Genomic DNA, 18,236 nt, shown 5'->3' with positions numbered 1-18,236 from the left:
AGCTAAAACTATAAAACTTCTAGAAGAAAACATAGGGTATCTCTAGGACGTTGCATCAGGCAATGGATTCTTAGACCCTTAGGGTTCTCTAGGGAAACAGAATCAACAAGAGATATCTATAAATATAAGATTTATAAACTTATATATAAGCAACTGTGGGTATGCACGAGTCCAAATTCCGTAGGGCAGGCAGCAGACTGGCAACTCCAATGAAGATGTTCGATGAACTCCTCAGGCAGCAAACTGGCAACTTCAGTGAACATATTCGATGAATCCTCAGGCAACAAACTGGCAACTTTGATGAACTCCTCAAGAAACGCTTTGTGGTCAGACGAAGAAGAAGAGTGAAGGTCCTCTGTCTGTCTTGCTTAAAACTCTTCAAATGATTGGATTAAATCCAGCTGATTGCATTCTCTCATTGTGGAAGACGCATCCTTCGTTGATGTAATCAGTCACAGCTGCAGCCAAATTGACTGATGATTTAATAAACCAGCCTTCTGTTTTATTGCCAGCCACAAATGTCCTTGCAGTAACAACTAGGCCGGTGCTTACTTGACCAGACACCTGGTACCATCACCTGGCCAAGTTGACACATGAACCTAACCATCACAGACCCAAAGTATGAGCAACAAAAGAAAAAAATAAATTGGACTTTATCAAAATTTAAAACTTTTATTTATCAAAGGACTTTATTAAGAGAGTGAAAAGACAGCCTACAAAATGAGAGAAAATATTTGGAAACCACATATCTTCCATCACTTAGTTAAAAAATTTTACAGGACTTAACCACTTTTGGACTTGGCCACCTTCTCTGTTTAAAAATGAAAACATGAATGAAATGCTTTCCCGTGTTTTTCAAGTGTTTGAGTATGGTTACTTTTACAATCAAGAACTAAATAAATCTCTTTGTTGTTTTCTTTAATGAGGGAGTTGGACTAGATCCCTGAGGACCCTTCCAGCTCTAACATCTAAGACTCTGATCTCAGGTTAACTCAGATTTTGAAAATTAAAAAAAAAAAACAAAACTTGGCACCAGCACTGTGGTTCTTAGTACTAAAGTGTATGAGAAGATGTTCAGCTGTTGCTGCGAGGGCAAGTGCAGTTCTCACAGGCCTGCTGGGCGCTTTTTACGTTCTGGAAGCCTTCTGTCTTGGTGGCCTGATTGGCCTGTCTCTCTGGACCGAGGGCTGTCCCCTGGCAAGCAGGACTGCTGTGCTTTGCTCTGGCCACAGAGAAGAGAGGCTATTTGTTGTGGCAGCAGAATGGTTGGCCTCTCTCCAAGAATGCATGCTTGTTGGTACGGTTGATGGATCTTGCCTGCTGCCACCACCTCTCCCACTTCCAGAAGACACTTGGGAACGTTTGTCCAGCCCCGAAAGCAGAGTCCCGAAACCAGTGTATCAGAACTGTGCTTTTTTTCTTGTGTTCTCCTCCCTTGTTGCCGTTACAAGTGCAATAGCTGGGCAGGACATAAGTAGCTAATGTGAAGTTGGAGGGACTGTCCTCCTAGGGCTTTAATGAAAGCCCCCCCCCCCCCGTTTCTGTGACCACAGAGTGCTTGGTTCAAGTAGTGGAGCTTTCTGGGCCTGAATTAAGCCAATTAAGCTGCCCTTGCCTTCCACTACCCTGTGGGCTTTGCTCAGTGTGGCAGTTCATCTCTCCTCCTGTCCACATTGCTTTCCGTTAGTCTAGCCTGGAAACAGTGTCGTTGGTGTGGGGCTTGACGTGAGCCTGGCATGCACCCAGGTCCATAGCTGACCTTGTCACATTCTCTTAGGCAAATCCAGACTCCCACGTCAGCCTCTGACAAGGCCTTCGGAGCAAGTGTCCCTGTCCATCAGCCCTGAGCATGTACAGAGGGGCAGCTCCAACAGGGCCGTGTTACACAACTCCGGGCTGGGGTGCACTCACACTGGGCACCAGCAGGGCCATTTACCTGGACAGTGCTGTATGGAGTTGTGCAGCGCGGTTACGTAGCCCTGACCCTGAGCCTACATGAGTCCCTTGGTGCCATCACATTGTCATCGTGCACAGCTCTTGCTGGGTGCCTCTTGGGGCCTGGGCTCTGAGGATCTAGACTTTGTCCTCTGGAATGTCCAATACAGGATAAGCAGCTGGTGCAAGGCGGTTTGAGGTTGGCCTTTCCATTGGTTGTGACAGATGCGTCGTCTGATGTTGGTGTTCTCAGCTGCCTTGATTCCAGAACTTCTCTAGCCCTCCTCTTTACCCATTTCTAATTTTGGAGGGGGCTGTTTTGTTTTTTTTTTCAGTTACAAAGCTACTTCGCTGCCTGCGAGGATGAGACCCCAGCCATCCGGAACCATGATAAGGTCCTGCAGCGTCTGTGTGAGCACTTGGACCATGCCTTGCTGTATGGGTAAGGTGGACAGAATCTGGAGGGGACTGTAGGGCCCACCGGGGCCCAGCCAGGGCCCTGAGGAACCTCCAGAGAAATCCCTAGCCTGTCCGCCTGTGGTTTTTTTCTTTCTCTTGGCAGAAAGGGACTTTGCCTCACTCAGGTGGGCTGCAGGCTATCTACACTTATCCCAGTGAATTGTCTCTGGGCAGACATAAATGATTGGGGAAAGAATTAGCTGCTAATGAAATGATGGTCTGAAAGTGAGGGGCTCACCCGTGGGATGCGCTGGAAATGCATGGCTTCCTGCCTTGAGCCCACTCCTGACACAAAGGTGGGTGGACCGGCGTCCTGCAGCTGCCCAGGGTGGCCCCACCCAGGTCCTAATGGCTCCTATCCTGTTTTCTCAGACTGCAGGACCTCTCCTCTGGCTACTGGGTGCTTGTGGTTCATTTCACCCGGAGAGAGGCCATCAGACAGATTGAGGTGCTGCAGCATGTAGCCACCAACCTGGGGCGCAGTAAGTAGTAACGGGCAGATGCCAGGGAGTGGGGAGCTTGGGGCACAGGGTGGCCTCAGGGTCAGCCCCTCTGATCACTGTGGGGTGTTAAAATGCCAGCGCCCTCCACGAGACCTCTTTTCTCCCTGGAAATGAGTTTGTTGGAGCATTGGCGATGAGGCAAAGGAGAGCAAGAGGTGCTGAGGGGAGCTGGTTTCCTGCTGAGCTCCAGCCCTAGCACAGGGTGAGGAGTCTTGTTTCTCTCTGAGTCGGGTGAATGTTCACCCCCAGGATCAGTGAGGACCCCTTGTGTTCTCAGTCTTTGTGAAGCTTGCCATCTGTCCTCTTAGAGTTTCCTGGCAAGCTGCAGACTAGGGTCTGTGTGAGAAAATAAAGATTCCAGGGGTTACCTACCCCAACAAGTGAGAAGGCTGTTGGCATCGTTGGTTCCCTCACCCACTCTTTCTTTCCTTTCTGCCCTTGCTTGGCCAAAAGGCCAGTGCCCTGACAGTTTTCTTTGTGGTCACTCCTCCTCTTTGTTGGCAGGCCGGGCCTGGCTGTACCTGGCCCTCAATGAGAACTCCCTGGAGAGCTACCTGCGGCTGTTCCAAGAGAACCTGGCTCTGCTGCATAAGTACTACGTCAAGTGAGTGCCCACGTGGTCCATTTCATGTAGCCTGAGGGTCTCTTTAGAGTCTCATCCCAGGCACTCTTGTCTTATGCAGACCCCTTGGAGAGCCACAGCAGAGGCCTAGCGTGGCATTGCGTGCTGAGGCATATCAGTGATGGCCAGAGAGCCACCTAGCCGGCCAGTGCAATGGCTTCCCCAGAAGTCCTCGTGTCCACCTGGGCCACTGTGGGCTGTCTGTGCTCAGCCTCCGCCTGACCCTTTAAACAGGCCCCCCACTGACTAGGGTGCACACTCCTCCTTTGGCTCAACCTTTCCTGGGGTTGCTACGGAGAAGAGTATTTATAGCAGCTGCCAGGAGCCCGGTGAGCCTCATGCTACAGGCCCCTAATCTGGAGACACTGACAGTAAAGCGCAGTGCAGGTCTGAACCCCATGGGAGATGCCAGAAAGGAGAGGGTGAAGACTATATCTGCTGGGTTTCCTCTGGAAGAGTTGGCTTGGTGGGGTTGGGCCAAGCTGGTAACCAGCCCCAGAACCTGCAGCGTCCCTTCCTGTCTCGTAGGAATGCCCTGGTCTGCAGCCACGATCACCTGACCCTCTTCCTGACCTTGGTGTCTGGGCTGGAGTTCATTCGATTTGACCTGGATCTGGTGAGACACCACGGCTCTTGCTGCCTAAGTGAAGCAGGAGGAGTGGGCAGGGTGGGTGGGCAGTTCTGGTTTTCAAGTCCCTCTTGGGGAGATTGTCGAAAACAACAGAGCTTGAGCCGTGCTCTTGTTTGTCCAAATCGGGGAAGGGTTTCAGGATCTGAGCAGAGGAGGTGAGCAAAAGGGTGGTGATTCCCTTTTGGCTTATTTATGGCCAGAATTCCTGCTCCAGGTGCTTCTTCCTATCTCTAACCCAACTTGGAGAAAAGTTGGGAAGCACTGCTTGGAGCATCTCGGCACTGAAGCATTCCGCTTCACGGGTGCTGGGAGGGGTGAGGCGAATTCGGCCCTGGGCTTCCCAGGACCCAGGCAGGTGCCATCGGCTCTGGGCTGCCCCACTGACAACAGGGGCCCTCGGCCACCCTCTTCAGATCCTCTGGCTTCCCTTAGTACACGAACTGTAGAAATAAGATCCCAGCCCAGAAAGAGCTCAAAAGGCTCCAAAGCGCCATCTGGCCTCAGGCGCATCAAGATGGATACAGCTGTCCTGTCCGAATTGAATCACCTTCCTTGGCGCTACCCCAGCAGCCCAGACTGAAAGGGAACTTAGTTAGTAGCAGAAATTAGAGAAAATGAGTGAGTCTTATAGTAAAAGAGATTGAGGAGGTGTCAGAGGGTGGAGCTTATAGTTGAGTTCTGACAGCTCTGTTAACTCTCTCAGCCCAAAACCCATAACTTTAAAAGCCAGAACCACTTGTATTTCTCTTTTTAGCAGCTTATCTCTGAATTTACTGCTTTAACCCATTGATTTCCCAAGGAAGGGCGAGCAGGGGAGGGTATGACGGAGGCAGAGCCATGGCCCCCAGTCCTGGTCACTGTCCACAGAAGGCCATGGTCTTGGCCCACCTGAGCCTCCCACCAATCATCCTGTCTCCACCCTGTCGCAGGATGCTCCTTATCTGGACCTGGCCCCCTACATGCCTGACTACTACAAACCTCAGTATCTGCTGGACTTTGAAGACCGCCTTCCTAGCTCAGTCCACGGCTCAGACAGCCTGTCCCTCAACTCCTTCAACTCCGTCACATCCACCAACTTGGAATGGGATGACAGCGCAATTGCCCCATCCAGTGAGGGTGAGTGGCCCCAATCAGGGGCAGAAAGGAGGCTCTGCTAAAGCCTGGCTGGGTGATGTCTTGTCTTAGCTTGTTTTGGTCCAGTGGTTGAAATATAAAATTAAACAGGGCCAGCCATCTCCCAGGTCTTCATTTTCTGAGTCCCTTTGTGTTTTGAGTGAGGAGGGATTAGGAGAACAACCTGGAAACTCTTGCCTGACATTGCAGGGGTGAGTGTTGCCCATTTTGGGGAGGTTGTCCTCCTCTAGATTCTAAGCAAGAAGAAACTGAAAAACCTCTAGAAGAGAGAGCCAGGCAGGTCAAAAAGTTCAGGGGAGACTTGCCAGTTTCTCATCTCCCCTCCTGATTTCTCGTAGTCCCACCTACACTTGCCAGTGTGCCAGAGGTGACTGCATCCATTGCATCAGAGACCTGGAGAAGAATGTCATTGTGTCTAGTGCTCATTTTGTTGTCTTGATCAAACAACTTACTGGACGAACAGCCTGGTTTCTTTCATACCTTTGGCCTCCATGTTCAGTTATAAAACTGGCCATTTCCTCACCTTCACCCATGTGCAAAGCCAGATCTCTTCACTTCACCTCACCTCACCTTCGGAAAAGGGATCCAAGCACAAGTTCAGCCCCTGGGGCTCCCTAGAATTGCCTCAGCATTGAAAATTTGACCTTCTCTTTCTTTATTTTTGCTTGTGCCACGGGTCATATGTCCCGGGGGAAGGGTCACTTTCAGACTTGCAGTTAGCAGGACTTGTCATTGTTGTACAAGCTGAAAATGGCAGCTCAGTCTCCTTGGGTTGGGCTCATGGACCTGAGAAGTCAGAAGGAGGGACCTTGAAGAAAGAGCCAGACTTCCATGGGTGGAGTGTTCCCTTGAGCCCACCTCATTTTAGCGTCTTAAAGGGTCTGCAACTCAGGCTACTGGAGCAGGACCTTATTACCTGCTGGGGTGTGGAAGGAAGGAAGGCAAGGGATAGAAAATGAAATTAGGTACAAGGGGCCCAGGTTCTCTGCCAGAACCGGGTTCCGGTTTGGAAAGGAGCCATCCCCAGAGGCCTTTCTAGCTGCTCAGAGGCTGCTGGGTTAGTGTCTGAACCAGGGAGCAACTGGGGCCCTAGTAAGCTCTCCTGAGGGTTTGAGATAAAATGTGGAAAGTTTGTTTTTTTTCCTCTCTTGTTTTCTCCCGATGTTTGCCAACCTGTTGCCCCTACCCTCCCTGTCCTTTCACTGCCTGTGTTTCTAATCTTCAGTTTTGTCCCTCGTTTTTATAGATTATGATTTTGGAGATGTGTTTCCAGCAGTGCCGTCTGTACCCAGCACAGACTGGGAAGGTGGGACAGAGTCCGCTGTTACCCTCTTTTCCTGTTTTGCAACGTTTCCGTGCCAAGCTTGCTGCATGTCTCAAAATCAGCTCCTTATTATTGATAATAATGTCACTGATCATAATAAAGCCAAATTTGGTGTTCTAACAGATGGAATTCTGCAATAGGAGACCCTGACCTAGGCAAACCCCCTCTCCCTGCCCAGGCCTCTTGCTGTTACGCTGTGGATGGCAGAGTCACTAAGCGACTGCATGTGAAGGACGTGCGGGTGGAGCCCCTCGCCTGCCTCTGTGCCCGGGGACTGCTCACCTGGGGCGACTGGCCAGTGCCCCAAGGCCCGGCCCAGTGGGTGGATACTTGTTCTGGAAAACAATGCCTTTAAAAATGCGGATTGTAAGCTCTTTAGGTCAGAGGAACTCCTGTGTCAGAAGCATCAAAGAGGGCTTGGTTCTTCCGGTCCATGCTTGATGGTTTGTGAAAGAGGCTGTGGCCCAATAAGGGAAACTGTCTAGGCACAGATGAAACTTCCTGCAGGGAGATTCTCTCTGAGGTTTTAGGGCAGATTAAAATTTGTCAACCCTTCCATCCTGTCCCCTGGGCAGCAGCTTGCTTGGGTGTTCTTTTGCCTGTCAGCCCACTTCTGGGCTGGTATAAATGCATAAAACTGTTTTCCAGGTTCCCATGATTGCTTAAAGCAAGGGGCAGTTTCTGAGAAGGATAACGTTTCCTCCTTAATCCAAATCCCCCTTACTTAAGAGCCTCCTGCCCTGTGGGCCCCTGCAGGCCCAGGGCCAGCGTCAGGGAGAGATGTCCACTGCCTCAGCCTGCATAAAGTGAGGACCAGCAGCTCTCCCTGCTGTGATCCCTGAGTAAAGGATGATAGATGATCTTTCCCTAAGTAATGCGAGTATGAAATAGTTTAACTTTGAGGGAAATAAGATACGGCATGGGGAACAATGAAGTATATCATCCAATCAAAACAGTAGCCTTGAAGAATACCATGTTTTAGTGCAGATTGGCTTGTCATCCAGAATTCCATCGTGACGTCACTGGCCCTCTCAGCCTCTCTTGCAGCACACATGCTGGGCGTTGATTTTTTTTCTCTTCTGATTCTAACAACTAACTTGCCCCACTCCTGACCAAGCTACTCCCTGCCTGTTGCAGTCACGTGACAAGCAGGGCCTGACCTTCCTCTTCAGCCCTTCAGAGCTCCCCAGGGCCTGAGAACTAACAGCCCACACTGCACTGCTTGCTGGGGGCCAGGCTGGCCCTGGGGTAGGGTGAGCTTTGGTCTCCTGCTTTCCTGAATTCCTTGAGTATGGAAGAATTCCCGAGCAAGCTCACCAGAGAGGCTCTGTCACCTTCTCCTTGGACCTGGAGGGAAGCAGGGCTCCGGGCAGTTCCAAACTCGGGGCTCTGGGGTGGGATTTGGGGCATCCTGTCCATGGTCCTTGGCTTATTTTCGGAACTGGTGGGTACCCTAGCCTTGGCACCCAGCAATGCAGTGGTCTCATCATTCACCTCCTGGGTGCAGATGCTGGGAGAACCACAAGCTGATGCAAGAACGTGGGAGCTTTGCGGGAGCCCTCTTTGGGACCCAAGGACATAGTTTTCTGTATCTGAGAACTAAAGCTCCAGGGCCCCAGGAAACCTGAAGAGTCTCATAAATCACTGATATTTTTCTGTCAGAGTTGGCAATTGCTTTTAGTCCCCTCCTTTGTCCTTATATTAAAAGACAGTGTATGTTTAAAAAGAAGGATAATGTGCTGCGTCAGCAGGCAGCTGCCCGGTGGCTGCCAAGACCCACTAAGAAGTTGACAGCAGGTTGGGCCCTTCAAGACAGGGCCGTGGGGAGCAGGTTTGCCACGTCTCTTCTGGGCAGATGGTGGCCAGCAGGACATGTAAGCTGGCAGAGGGAGCAGATGGCTTTATCCTCTGACATTAACCCTCGCCCAGGCCATGCCTCCAGCCGGGCTTCGGCTCTCATTGGACATCTTCCCAAGTCCCGCTGGGTGAATGCCCCTTGCGTTCTTCCCACTGGACCTCCCTCCTCTCCCTGCCCTTCTCCGGTGGCCTGAGAGGAATGGTTGGGGCAAGGGAGGATGGTGGTATTTATTTAAGCGGCTCCTCTCGGGCTGGGTAGCTCCACCCTGCATCATCTCCCTGCCTTCTCCTGAGGATGGAGCTGTGGGTGAGGGCCCAGAGAGGACAGCAGACAAGCTGAGGTTTGAAAGAAACTGAGTTCTCAGCACCCTAGAGGGTCACCCGGGTCCTGTTCCCTGGGAGTGTGCTGATGGGATGTCTGGAGAGAAGGAGCCTGTGGGTCAGTCCCCCCAAAGGGCCCATGTGGCCTCTGTTGGGGGCAGCCCCTTAGTGCCCCTTCTTCTCCCCTTTGCATCTCATCCTTGCCACCCCTGTTGTGTCATCTCATTCTCTGGGTCCTTCTTGTGCCTCCGCCATGCTTCTCACTCCTTTGGCTCCCAGCCTCTCCCCTCAGCATCTGCTCCCCACTGCACCCCTCATTTTCTCTAACCCGTTTGCTTCCTTCTGTAATTTCTTTCTCCATATTCCTTTTTACCTGCATCTGCATGGGCCTTCGGAAGAGCCTCTGGGCATCTTTCCACCCTGCTAATGGCATGAGGGGCTAAAGGGGCTGCTGGGTACCCCCCTAACATCCTCTGACTGAAGGGCTCAGAGGTGTGTGGCCCATCTCCTCTCATGGCCCCCACTACCCTTGGAGGTGTCAAGGTCACTTCCCTAAGGGACTCAGGCCTAGCAGCTGCTTAGCCTAAAGCTCTTACCACCCAGGCAGCCAGGCTGCTGTGCGCGCCCCGGGGCTCCCGGGGTGGTGGCGACAGCAGTCCCTCCCGGTCGCTCGTAAAGCACAGTCCCGTTGCCCGTCAGGAGGCTTCCACTCTTGAAACAGGGCTACCCTGATCGCGTTTCCTTGGGAGGAACTCACCTGTCTCCTTCCTGGGATAAATATGTGGGGGCCTGGGGTCCCCAGATGGCTTCTGACGGGTGTCTCCGGTTTTCTCATTCTCCCAGACGGGGATCTCACAGACACGGTCAGCGGCCCCCACTCTACTGCCTCGGACCCGGCCAGCAGCAAGGCCTCCACGAAGAGTCCCACGCAGCGCCAGAACCCTTTCAACGAGGACCCGGCAGAGGCTGTGTCCTCCTCCGATACCACCCCTGTGCATACCGCCTCTCAGGACAAGGGGGAGCCCTATGCCGTGGACCTGTCAGAGGCCTGCCCAGAGCTCGAGGTCATCAGGTCAGCAGGGGGTGCCCAGGGAGAGTGGGGACCCGTGCTGAGCTTTGTCCTTCAGTCAGGACAGACTGGGACTCCCTAGAAGGCAGTTGGGCATCTTCCTGGAGTCTAAGAAGTAAACCCACCCCACTTCCGGTAGTTCACAGAGCAAGAGGAAAGGGAGGCCCAAGCCCTGGAGATGGGTGGCACCAGCCACGACCATGGCTGGCTACGGGGGCTGTGCCCAGGCTGCCAGGGGCCTTCATCCCTCCAGGACCAGAAAGCACCCTCCAGGCTGGACCTCTTTCCAAGGGGGTTCTTAGAAATGAATGCACATTTTCTGTGATTTGTACAAATTCTCATTCAGCCTGCATCATTGAAAGAAAAGTAGCTTCATCCTGTCATCAGGGACATACAAGGAAAGGAGGAGGTGGATGAGAAGGAGGCAGACTGCCGGCCCAGAGCCTTCCCAGCTCCTTGACCTCCCCTGGCTCCTGCTCTTGATGCCCTTAGCCCTGAATACACCGGATGTGCTCGGTCTGACCTCCAGTGCAAGGGGATGGCATCGCTCCCCTGGGCAGGGAACCTTAATGGCTCAGAACTATGGTGGCTGAGCCAGGCCCCCTCCTGCCAACTTGGAACCAAAAAATGGCAGCCAGGTGTTTGAGCCCAGAAAATTTTGAGTACATTTCTGAGCAATTTATCCATGATGATAACTAAAGGGGAGTGAGGTCAGCTCAGGGTCCACATGCCAGCCGTGGTATGCCGTCCGTTTCCCGAAGTTGGGGGTGGGGGTGAAGCACAGCTGGCTCAGTTCCCAGCAGTGGGAATTCATAGGACCTGCTCTGGGGTTCTAGCTGCTGCCATCTGTGGCTCCCTAGTTCTGGCTTCCAGCCCCTGCCCCCCGCCCTGCCTCGGCCAGCAGTGAGGGATTCCTTCCTCTCAAGCCACTGTTGCCCATTGGCCCAGGCCCCAGAGGTCACGTGCCCAGGACCGTCTCTCTGACCCCAGTCTCTGATTTCCCTCAGTGCCTTGGTGCTCAGACACAAGTTAAATCTCTCTCCATCACTTCTGTCCAGGGTCACCAAGAAGAAGAAAATTGGCAAGAAGAAGAAGACCAGATCGGACGAGGAAGCAAGTCCACTTCACCCAGCATCTACCCAGCAGAAGTGTGCCAGGCACGGGGATGGCGACAGCCTTGGTGTTGGCCCAGGCCTTGGGCAGGACTCACCAGACGCTGCCCTGGCTCCCGCCCAGGAGGAGGGCGCGGGGCCCAGCAGCACAGCCGAGAGCAGCGAGCGCATAGAGCTGGGCCAGGTGGGCCTGCTCATCCCTGCAATGAAGGACACCTCCATGGAGCGCTTGGGGCAGCCCCTGAGTAAGGTCATTGACCAGCTCAATGGGCAGCTGGACCCCAGAACCTGGCACACCCTTGTTGAGCCCCCAGACCAGTCCTTTCGAACCGGATCTCCCAGGGATGCCCCGGAGAGGCCGCCAGGTTGCGACTTTAGTGAGGGACTTTCAGCCCCAATGGACTTCTACCGCTTTACCGTCGAGAGTCCAAGCACTGCTCCACCAGGTGGTGGCAACCATGACCCTTCAGGGCCTGGCCAACCGCTGCATGTTCCTGGTGGCCCTGCGGCTGTTGGCCAAGAAGAGGAGGGAGGAGGGGGAGCGGAGGGGCAGGCACCTGGGCCCCTAGAGGACACCCAGGGGGAGGCTCAGGAGCCGAGGCCCCAGGAACTGGAGCCCCAGGAACAGCTGCCTGTGCCCGAGCCGGAGCCAGGGACCCAGGAGGCTCTTGGCCAGCTCAAGCAAGACCAGCCCAGCCCATGTCCGAGCAGCGCCGAGGACTCTGGGGTGGATGAGGGGCAGGGGAGCCCTTCCGAGATGATTCACGCATCAGAGTTCAGGTGAGCAAAGCTGTCTGCAACTGGTGGGAGAAAGTCTCCCAGTCTTTGGAGCAGGGGACATTGGGCCTCTGACCCCCAAACAAATTAAGCAAAACTGGAGACCTCGCCTGGGTTAAAGGAAGAAAGGCGTGTGATCCTTCCCTGATGGGAGCCGGAGCCACTCCAGCCTTGCTTCCTCCATGCACGCATATGTGCATGCGTGTGTGTATGTGTGCATATGTGTTTGTGCATATGTGTGTGTGTGTCGCCTCTCCCATGCCCTGCCCTGGCCTGACACCCCATCCTCCCCACACTTGTCCCTCTCAGAGTAGACAACAATCATCTCCTCCTGCTGATGATCCATGTGTTTCGAGAAAACGAAGAGCAGCTGTTCAAAGTAAGTCCCAGGGACACACGAATAAGGAAGAGGAAACAGTGAGGGTGAGGCAGGCTGGGCCCGGATCCAGAGGGAGGCGCCTGGGGCGGCCACGGCCCCTAAGGCCTGTCCTCGCCCCTCAGATGATCCGGATGAGCACAGGGCACATGGAGGGCAACTTGCAGCTGCTGTACGTGCTGCTCACGGACTGCTACGTCTACCTGCTCCGGAAAGGTACCCGCCGCCCAGGCGACGCTTGGCAGCTGCTGAGAACGGGCTGAGGAGGGGGCGATGGCCACCCTTGCCCAGTTACCCCACACCGCTGAGCGTGGTAACCAACAGGCACTCCAAGAGAGCGTTGCTAGCCCCAGCAGCCCCAAGGCTCGCCCTGGGAGCCTCCCCTCCACCAGCACCCTATGTTAATCCCCTGCTCTGCCACTTCAGCTTGCAGGCCAAGCGGGGGTCCTCAATTAGAAAGGGGAGCCAGGTCTTAGAAAATGGGGGAAAGAGGCCATTTGGGGGGTAATAGGCATTGGGGTCTCCTCTCTCAGGGGCCACAGAGAAGCCATACCTGGTGGAAGAGGCCGTTTCTTACAATGAACTCGACTACGTGTCGGTGAGTCCAGGCCCCGCAGTTGGTGTGCCTGCTCTAGGGCAGAGCTCCTCGGCCACCACCCTTAGAGCCGCAGAACCAGGCGTGTCCCTGACTTTGTCCCTGGGTGTGATTGCCAATTTAGCTCTTAGAAGCCTCTGTACCTGAAGCAGGGTGTGAGAACCAAGCTTGAGGACACCTCTCCCTCCACAGTATTTCTGACCATCCTTCCCTAACCCCAGGCCTTTGAGAATTTACTTCCTGGAGACCCCAGAGTTTGGTTCCTCCCTCCCCAGCCTGCCTTCAGTCTGGCTGTGGCTGCCTCATCTGCCAGGCCACGGCCAAAGCCACGTGTGCATGAGGGTGTGTTTCCTGCAGGTCGGCCTCGACCAGCAGACCGTGAAGCTGGTGTGCACCAACCGCAGGAAGCAGTTTCTGCTGGACACGGCTGACGTGGCCCTGGCTGAGTGAGTGACACTCCGGGCCCCCCAGCAGGACTGGAGAACCAGGGGCTCCCACTGGCGTGGCATGTCCTGGACACCACCCTTGGGAGTAAGGGTGGGAAGTGGGTACAGAGAAGGACACAGATATGTTCCGTCTGGAGCCAGCGTCTAGTCATAAAGGCAGGAAAGTAAATCACAACAGCCTGTGTGACCTCTAGAGAAGAAAGGGGCCTGGCCTGAGCTTTCCAGAGGGCAGAGGGCACGAAGCCATGACTTAAACAGTAACATGACTTGCAGTAAGATTGTGGCATCCTGCTGACCGTCCCCTTGTCCAGTCTTCCCTCAGTGGGAGTAGTTAGCCCTTGTTCAGGTCATCCCGTGATGCTGTGGACTTGCCCCCACAGTATTGCCCACCCACTGGGTCCTCTCCATAGAGGGCAGGGGGCTCCCCAGGCCTCCAATAACAAATCCACTCCCTGTGCAGGTTCTTCTTGGTTTCTTTGAAGTCGGCCATGATCAAAGGCTGTCGGGAACCGCCCTACCCCAGCATCCTGACTGATGCCACTATGGAGAAGCTGGCGTTGGCCAAATTTGTGGCCCAGGAATCGAAGTGTGAGGTGAGACCCCACGTAGAGAGAGTAGTGTCCCTGAGATAGAGGTTCTCTGCTCCAGCCCTAGTACAAGAGGGAAAGGATACAAATAGGTCTTTAGCAGTTCTCAGCCCCCACCTGGGAGGGGCTCTCCCTTACCCCGTGCGTGCACGCGCACACATGCAGGCACACACACACGCGCGCGTGCGCGCGCACCCTGGCCGGCCCTCCTACTTGGGGTGTGTCCTGAGGTTAAACCGTCCTGTGCTCTCAGAGCTCCACCTGGTCCTCAGCCTCCCGCAGGCCCAACCTCACCCGCTCTGCCTGCTGCTCCCTCTGCAGGCGTCCACTGTTGCCGTCTACTTCTATGGCCTTGTGCACTGGGAGGACCCCACGGACGAGTCCCTGGGGCCCGTCCCCTGCCACTGCTCCCTCCCCGAGAGCACCGTCACCAAAGAAGGCATGCTCCATTACAAGGCGGGCACCTCCTACCTGGGCAAGGAGCACTGGAAGACCTGCTTCGTGGTCCTCAGGTGGGAACCCAGCAGCTCTGGGCCTGGAGTTTGATGGGCTGCTAGGTCCCCAGCAGGGATCTCTCTGCTCAGGTTCGCCTTCCACAGAGGCTCTGGCATAGACTCATCCCAGGATTTGAGAGATTTTCTATAAAGCCAGCCATCTGTGGTCCTGGGGAATCCCAGAGCCCTCTGGTGAAAACCTGGGCTGGGTCCCACAGACGGACTGTAAGCTGTCCCCCAAGGCTCAAGGGGGACAGCGTTCCCCTGCTGTCCCTCTCCAATGCTTTCTTCACGCTCCCTTCCATAGGAAACGGGCCCCTGGCCTCCTTGGCCTCTGGGGTTCATGGCCACAGCCTGAGGGGGGCTCCCCAGGGTCCAGGCCCTGCCTGGTCCCTAACCCCTTGGACAGGCCTCAGCCCTGCCGTGCTGTGTCCCTGCAGCAATGGAATCCTCTACCAGTATCCTGACCGCACCGATGTCATCCCTCTGCTCTCCGTGAACATGGGGTGAGTGTCCCAGGAGAAGGGGGGTGTGGCAGGCGCAGGGGCTGGCGCTGCTGCCTGAAGTCCAAGTGTGCTGGGCCTGGGGCCAAGCCCCTCTTTTCTGTTTTGAGGTCAGCCTCTCCCCCAGGGCCCTGAGTTTTTCCCAGCTCTGAGTGCTGTGAAACCCCCAGGAAGGAGGGGGGCCACGGGGGGCTCCTCACCTGGAAAGGGTCCAGACTGACAGGGGAGGCAGATCCTTCCCCACGAGGCTCCTAACCTGGAGAGGGAGCCGGGACCACACAGACTTGTGAAAAGCCCCAGGCCCCTGGAAGACATGAATGGGTGTGAGCTGGTTCCTGGCAGGCAGAGCTGAGAGCTGGGTCTCAGCCAATCACAGGCCATGATTAGGTATCTGGAAGCATCTTGGTAATCTTGGAAATAAAAGGTGTGCAGAAAGCAGCGGGGCTGCCGAGCAGCTTCAGACCTTCCCTGAGAGCCCGGGGGTTGTGGACAGCCTTCCGGCATCCTGCAGCTCTTGGGGCTTTGGGGCAAACCCTGGTGTCCGCCTGCCTTGAGTCCACCCGGGGGCTCTCACCACACCCCCCACCCCCACCTCCTGTTTCACCCCTCCTCCTCTGGCCCAGGGGGGAGCAGTGCGGTGGCTGCAGGAGGTCCAACACCACGGATCGGCCCCACGCCTTCCAGGTCATCCTCGCCGACCGGCCCTGCCTGGAGCTGAGTGCCGACAGCGAGGCTGAGATGGCCGACTGGATGCAGCACCTCTGCCAGGCTGTGTCTAAAGGGGTGAGACCCCCCTGCCTCTACCTTCCCCTGGGCTGCCCAGCCCATCCAGGTCCCCTGGGGTCCCTTCCCCAAACCCACACCAGCCATGGAGCAACCTGTGAGGGCCCAGACAGGCGGCCTATGGGGGCAGCCCAAGCACTGACGACCCTGCAGCTCAGGACCACCTGCTACCAGGACCACTCTCCCTGTCACCCCTGCCCCAATCCATAATTCTGAGGTGGGCAGAGTCTGCCTGGCCTCTAGAGGGAGGAGAAAGTGGCTGGCTGGGTCCCTGGAGGGATGCCGGAGAGACTTGCTTCTCCTCTCACCCCTGCCTACGCCCTCCCAGGTCATCCCCCAGGGGGTAGCTCCCAGCCCCTGCATCCCCTGCTGCCTGGTGATCACAGATGACCGCCTCTTCACGTGCCACGAGGATTGCCAGACGGGCTTCTTCCGCTCCCTGGGCACAGCCAAGCTGGCCGACATCAGCGCCGTTTGCACCGAGCCGGGCAAGGAGTACTGTGTGCTGGTGAGCTGGGCTGGAGGGGATGGAGGTGGGCCCCCTGCCACGGGAAGCTGTGTCTGCTCACCTGGAGGCCCCATCTCTGCCTAGGAGTTCTCCCAGGACAGCCATCAGCTGCCCCCAGCTTGGGTCGTCTACTTGAGCTGTACTTCTGAACTGGACCGATTCCTGTCCGCGCTGAGCTCTGGGTGGAAAGCCGTGTACCAGGTAGCTGAGGAGACTGGGAGAGGAACCCCCAGCTGCTCCCAGGACCCGGCCCTGTGTGGCCCAGACGGAGGCCAGAGGCGGGGCCCTGCCTCTAGGGTTCTGGGGACAGCAGTGTACCAATGGCTCTGAGATGGACACAAAAGTGTTAGGACCAAGAAGGCAAAACCCAGGCTCCCTAGCAAGTATTTCTTGAGGCTAATGCTGAAAATGGAACTCAGGAAACCACTTCCTGGCCTCCTCAGTTCCAGTCAAAATACATGAATTAAGTGCCAATAGTGAGCCTAGAGCTGTACCTAAATGGTGGGGACAAGATGTAGGACATCCCTCCTCACCCTGAGCTTAACACCTGCCAGACAAGACACTCATTCCACCCTGGAGCAACTTGTCTATGTGCCAGCCCTGTGGAAGCCCTGCACTAGCCTCCAACAGGACCTTGGGCCTGCCCGAGAGCTGGAGCTTCCCAGGAAGGAGCTTGGGAGCACCACCTGCCACCCGCAGAGGCCCCTCCATGAAGCTGTTCTGGGGAGAGGCTAAAGCTGGTGCCAAGGGACGTGCCCAGGAACCCCAGCCCTTGGCTCTCGGGACGTGTGGGCCCTGCTGCTGCTCCTCACAGGTTCCCTGCATGTCCCCCCCACAGGTGGACCTCCCCCACAAGGCCATCCAGGAAGCTGCTAGCAAGAAGAAATTCGAGGATGCCCTGAGCCTCATCCACAGCTCCTGGCAGCGGAGTGACAGCCTCTGCCGTGGCAGAGCCTCCCGGGACCCCTGGTGCTGAGGCTGGAGCTGGTTGGCATCCCTGGGGGAGCAGAAAAGGGGGGCCCGCTGACCAGCACCACACTCTCATTGCTGTGTCCTCATGTGCCCAGAGCCAGGCCTCTCACTGCTTGCTGCTGGCTCCTGCCCTGGGTGGCAGAACCACTGAGCCGGGCTTAAGAAAGGGTCACTGAGCCTGACGTCTCCACTCCCAGGGGTCCAGAATGGAGTGCCCATCCCCCCCCCCCGGCCTTCCTGCCCTGACAGGGCAACTAGAAAGAGCTGGGGTCAGAGAGTCTGAGCCCCATGGGCTCTGTGGGCACCCCCTTCTCCCCAGGGTCCTCCGCCTTCAGTCTCCGTCATCTCTCCAGCGTGGTACCGAGAGTAACGTACCCTAACGGGTGGAGCAGAGGGCTGGAGGGCCGGAGCACCCTCCCTCCTCTCGGGTCGGGGGACCAGGCAGAGGCTCAGGGCCTCCCCAGGGCCCTGAGTGCCTGGCCATCCTGGTTCGTTTTTGAACCCTTGCCTGGGCCATGCAGGGAAGCTGGACTGCTAAGATCTCCATGCATGTTTTCCCCTAACTCCATCCCCAGGTGCCGCCAACTGCCCTGTGGGCCCTGCCGGGTGGCCCTGCATGCCCACCACCCCGCCCCGCTCTCCCCCTCCCCACCCCCGGCAGAGCACGGGAGCGGGAGTCGGGCGTCTCCTGCCAGGAGCAGTGGGGAAGGAGAAGGGGCTTGAGGCGCAGGGCCCACCAGCCTGCAGTGTGGTGGCCACGTGAACACTTCCTGACTGTCCCCCACTTGGCTGGAGCTGGGCCCTTCCCAGAGCTTTGTCAAGGATCCTTGTTGGGGAAGGGTCAGGTGGTTTGGGTTTTGTTTTTTTTGTTTTTTTTGTTTTTTTAAATAAAATAGACACGTTATATTGCCATGACTCGCCGTTGGCCTTTTTTTGACCAGGGTGGGGATGGCGGCGTCTCCAGCCCCTCCTCTCGGGCCTCTCCTTCCCTTTGCTCATTCATTCATTCCGCACACGGTCCTCCGTCCATTGCCCGCTTGTCCATTGCCCGCTTGGGGTCCAACACCCGGGCCACGCTGGGAATAGGATCCCCCGGACCCTCTTGACGCTCTCTGTCTGAAGGAACTCGGGCCCAGGGGGGTTCTTGGCCGACCTTTGCTCTCCCTCTTGGTCCCTGCAACTGCCCATTCCCATTGCGGGGCCGCCTCCAATGCCCAGCTGCCTGCTC

General features: G+C 56.0%; 1 protein-coding gene and 1 long non-coding RNA gene across 5 annotated transcripts in view; one reads left to right on the top strand and one right to left on the bottom strand.

Annotated features, from left to right (window-relative positions):
• PLEKHM2 (pleckstrin homology and RUN domain containing M2) overlaps window positions 1-17,920 on the top strand; it is a 40,703-nt gene extending 22,783 nt beyond the window's left edge. Inside the window, exons 2-20 of one of the 4 annotated variants that reach the window (XM_037828429.1) lie at window positions 2,271-2,377; window positions 2,767-2,876; window positions 3,402-3,501; window positions 4,048-4,135; window positions 5,080-5,266; window positions 6,531-6,590; window positions 9,630-9,858; window positions 10,914-11,747; window positions 12,054-12,123; window positions 12,246-12,336; window positions 12,654-12,718; window positions 13,073-13,161; window positions 13,622-13,754; window positions 14,070-14,260; window positions 14,683-14,748; window positions 15,369-15,528; window positions 15,857-16,036; window positions 16,121-16,237; window positions 16,875-17,920. In XM_037828429.1, coding sequence (XP_037684357.1) covers window positions 2,271-2,377; window positions 2,767-2,876; window positions 3,402-3,501; window positions 4,048-4,135; window positions 5,080-5,266; window positions 6,531-6,590; window positions 9,630-9,858; window positions 10,914-11,747; window positions 12,054-12,123; window positions 12,246-12,336; window positions 12,654-12,718; window positions 13,073-13,161; window positions 13,622-13,754; window positions 14,070-14,260; window positions 14,683-14,748; window positions 15,369-15,528; window positions 15,857-16,036; window positions 16,121-16,237; window positions 16,875-17,012 — 3,015 coding nt within the window. In that variant the 3' untranslated portion in view covers window positions 17,013-17,920. Of the gene's footprint in view, window positions 1-2,270; window positions 2,378-2,663; window positions 2,691-2,766; window positions 2,877-3,401; window positions 3,502-4,047; window positions 4,136-5,079; window positions 5,267-6,530; window positions 6,591-9,629; window positions 9,859-10,913; window positions 11,748-12,053; window positions 12,124-12,245; window positions 12,337-12,653; window positions 12,719-13,072; window positions 13,162-13,621; window positions 13,755-14,069; window positions 14,261-14,682; window positions 14,749-15,368; window positions 15,529-15,856; window positions 16,037-16,120; window positions 16,238-16,874 lie in introns of those variants that run through there. The other 3 variants (XM_037828431.1, XM_037828432.1, XM_037828430.1) reach the window with 3 other exon arrangements.
• Window positions 13,617-17,904, bottom strand: LOC119527910. Its single transcript, XR_005215502.1, has 3 exons — window positions 14,946-17,904; window positions 14,220-14,411; window positions 13,617-13,811 (listed from the first exon to the last, which is right to left on the bottom strand). It is a non-coding gene; the product is annotated as an uncharacterized LOC119527910 (long non-coding RNA).
• Window positions 17,921-18,236: the final 316 nt, after the last annotated feature.

Source organism: Choloepus didactylus, chromosome 2 (genome assembly GCF_015220235.1).
Source record: "Choloepus didactylus isolate mChoDid1 chromosome 2, mChoDid1.pri, whole genome shotgun sequence".
Taxonomy (NCBI): domain Eukaryota; kingdom Metazoa; phylum Chordata; class Mammalia; order Pilosa; family Megalonychidae; genus Choloepus; species Choloepus didactylus.
Note: the sequence above shows the minus strand (reverse complement) of the source record. Positions and strands in the feature narration are given on the sequence as shown.